Source organism: Episyrphus balteatus, chromosome 1 (assembly GCF_945859705.1).
Source record: "Episyrphus balteatus chromosome 1, idEpiBalt1.1, whole genome shotgun sequence".
Lineage (NCBI taxonomy): Eukaryota > Metazoa > Arthropoda > Insecta > Diptera > Syrphidae > Episyrphus > Episyrphus balteatus.
This window is the reverse complement of record NC_079134.1, coordinates 13,540,653-13,543,058: the sequence shown is the minus strand read 5'-3', so window position 1 is coordinate 13,543,058 and position 2,406 is coordinate 13,540,653. Positions and strand designations below refer to the sequence as shown.

The 2,406-nt window shown below is 32.2% G+C and overlaps 1 protein-coding gene across 1 annotated transcript; it reads left to right on the top strand.

Annotated features, from left to right (window-relative positions):
- The first annotated feature begins 466 nt into the window (after positions 1-466).
- Positions 467-1,591, top strand: LOC129905166 (seminal metalloprotease 1-like). The gene is made up of 2 exons (XM_055980573.1): positions 467-767; positions 826-1,591. The coding sequence occupies exons 1-2, from the start codon at positions 533-535 to the stop codon at positions 1,359-1,361; spliced, it is 771 nt and encodes a 256-aa protein (XP_055836548.1). The 5' UTR covers positions 467-532; the 3' UTR covers positions 1,362-1,591.
- Positions 1,592-2,406: the final 815 nt, after the last annotated feature.

Below are 2,406 nucleotides of genomic sequence, written 5' to 3'. Positions count from 1 at the left end.
AAGTAAACTGAACTAGAGAATACCCTGTTTTTGGGCAAAATAATTCTACCAACCAGCTCAATAAATCATTTCTTAATTTTTGTTTGTAGACAATCCAAAACGACATAGCTTAATGCCCTCAAATAAGTTGCACAATCTTCCGTTCCTATCTATGCCCACTTACCTGAAGCACACCGATTAAGTCTTCAAAAATTGTCAATAGATTTTTTTCAAACTGATAACGCTTTTTATGGTCAGTTATCTATTTATGAATATAAAGTCTATCTAGACACAAAAATGTCAAGTGGTACATTTTACAATAAATTGTTGATATATTTCGAAATAAACCTACGCGTTGAACTGGTTTACTCACCTGCATTTTTGTCCCTATCAATTTTATTCTTATCTTGATAAAGTTGCATTGTAATTGAAAAATTGAAAAGTCGGAAATTGATGAAAAATTTGTAATGCATTTTAAGTATTGTAACCAGTCGTATTGTAACTTTTAACTTGATATCAACTTTTGTGTTTGGAAAGAAGAAAAACTGAAAAAATGACCCATATTTGGTGGGCTTTTGGATTATTGATTGTTATTAATCATTCTATTGGATATCCGAGAGGTGTAAAGAACTTTGAACGAAATCCCGAAGAATTGGGAGGATTTTTTGAAGGTGATATGGATTTATCAGATGAGCAGTTTTTAGAATTGAGATCGAGAAATGGTTATATTTCTAAGACAAGACGTTGGCCAAATAAATTGGTTTACTACAAAATTAGTCCTGATTTTGGTAACTATTTTTTTATCCTCCTAAAAATAGTCTTTGATTTTTTGTTTATTTTTTGAAGATCCCCCTCACAAGTACCACATTCTTCGAGCAATTCAAATTCTTGAAGAAGCAACTTGCCTTCGTTTCAAAGAGGCTTCTGCTGAAGACAAGTATTACATCAATATAACAGGTGCTAGTAGTGGATGTCATTCACAAGTCGGCTATCGCAAGAAAGTTCAACGAATGAATCTTCAAATTCATCCATTAGATAAAGGATGTTTTCGAATGGGATCAATTTTGCACGAACTTTTGCATACTCTTGGCTTCTTTCATCAACAAAGTGCTTCCGATCGGAATAGCTACATAAAAGTGATTGAAGAAAATATTATACCTGGAATGGAGGAGAATTTCCGACAACAAACTGATACGGAAAATTTTGGCATTTCATATGATTACGATAGTGTTTTGCATTATAGCAGTATGGCTTTTTCGGTAAATGGTGAAAAGACTATCGAAACACTTGATCCGAATGCAGTTATTGGTCAGCGGAAGGGATTAAGCACGAAGGATATAGATAAGTTGAATACCATGTATTTGTGTCCAATACAAACTTGATTGGAGTAGTGTAATTTGTGTGGAAGTCGGTTGTTTAGATTAAGTGGATGAGTAATAGAACTTACAATACTTATGGCTCGTTATCTTCTAATCGGAGTGGAATTATTGTTCAAAATCAATAAAATTGTTGGTCTAATTAGTTTATAAGTGAAGAATTTGTAACGTTTATGGTATAAATTTTGTGTGTCATAGGGGGTTGTATTTTAACTAAATAAAACTTCTTGCCGTAATTAGAATATTTGATTGATGGTTCATCTTTTTGGTCTAAATCCATGTAGTCAAAATGGACATACAAAATTGTTGTAGAAGTTCTTCAGACATTCACTTAATATGGCAAAGTGGATCTTTTAGGCGATGATGAAGATACTGATTCCTATGTTACTGGGGCTGTTCGAAAAGTACAAATTTAAGGGTTGCAACGTTGAACTTTAATACAGAATTTTCTTGTGCAAGCAACGACGACTCTGACGCACAGTGGGACGACCCATAGCAAGAAATAAAAATCGAATATTATTGCGGTAATTTTGAGTGATGACACACCCCAAATTTATTTAGGTTCTAACTGCATCAAAATAATTTGCATTGACCAATTAGTGCAAAAGTAATAGAGCGCCAAATATTGTCAAGTTTAATTTTTTTTTTTTTTGTGTTGAAACATCAGGGCCCTATTTCACCAACTTACAAATTTGTAATTACAAGTAATTTTCACAATATTTGTGAAAAAATCGAGAAATTCTGTTTCACCAGTTTCTTGTGATCACAAAATTGTACTTGTAATCTACAATTTTAAATTTGTGAAAAAATCCATTTTCTGTTTCACCGAAACTTGTATTTTACAAGTAACAAATTTGTGAGCTTTCAAGTTTCTTGTGGGTTTCTGTTTCACCAAAAAAAAAAAGTTACAAGTTTCTATTTATTTGTGAAAATTTTCTACAAGAGTCAAGACGTATGTCATTTTTGTTACAAGTTTGTAAAAACCGTATTTAGCGTGATTAAAGTGTTTAAAATGGCCGAAGGCCATTATTATTATTTTAATAAAAGCTAT

Coding starts and splice junctions, on each gene's coding strand:
- LOC129905166 (XM_055980573.1), top strand. CDS start 533: ATGACCCATATTTGGTGGGCTTTTGGATTATTGATTGTTATTAATCAT. Junction 768..825: donor CAAAATTAGTCCTGATTTTG/GTAACTATTTTT, acceptor TATTTTTTGAAG/ATCCCCCTCACAAGTACCAC.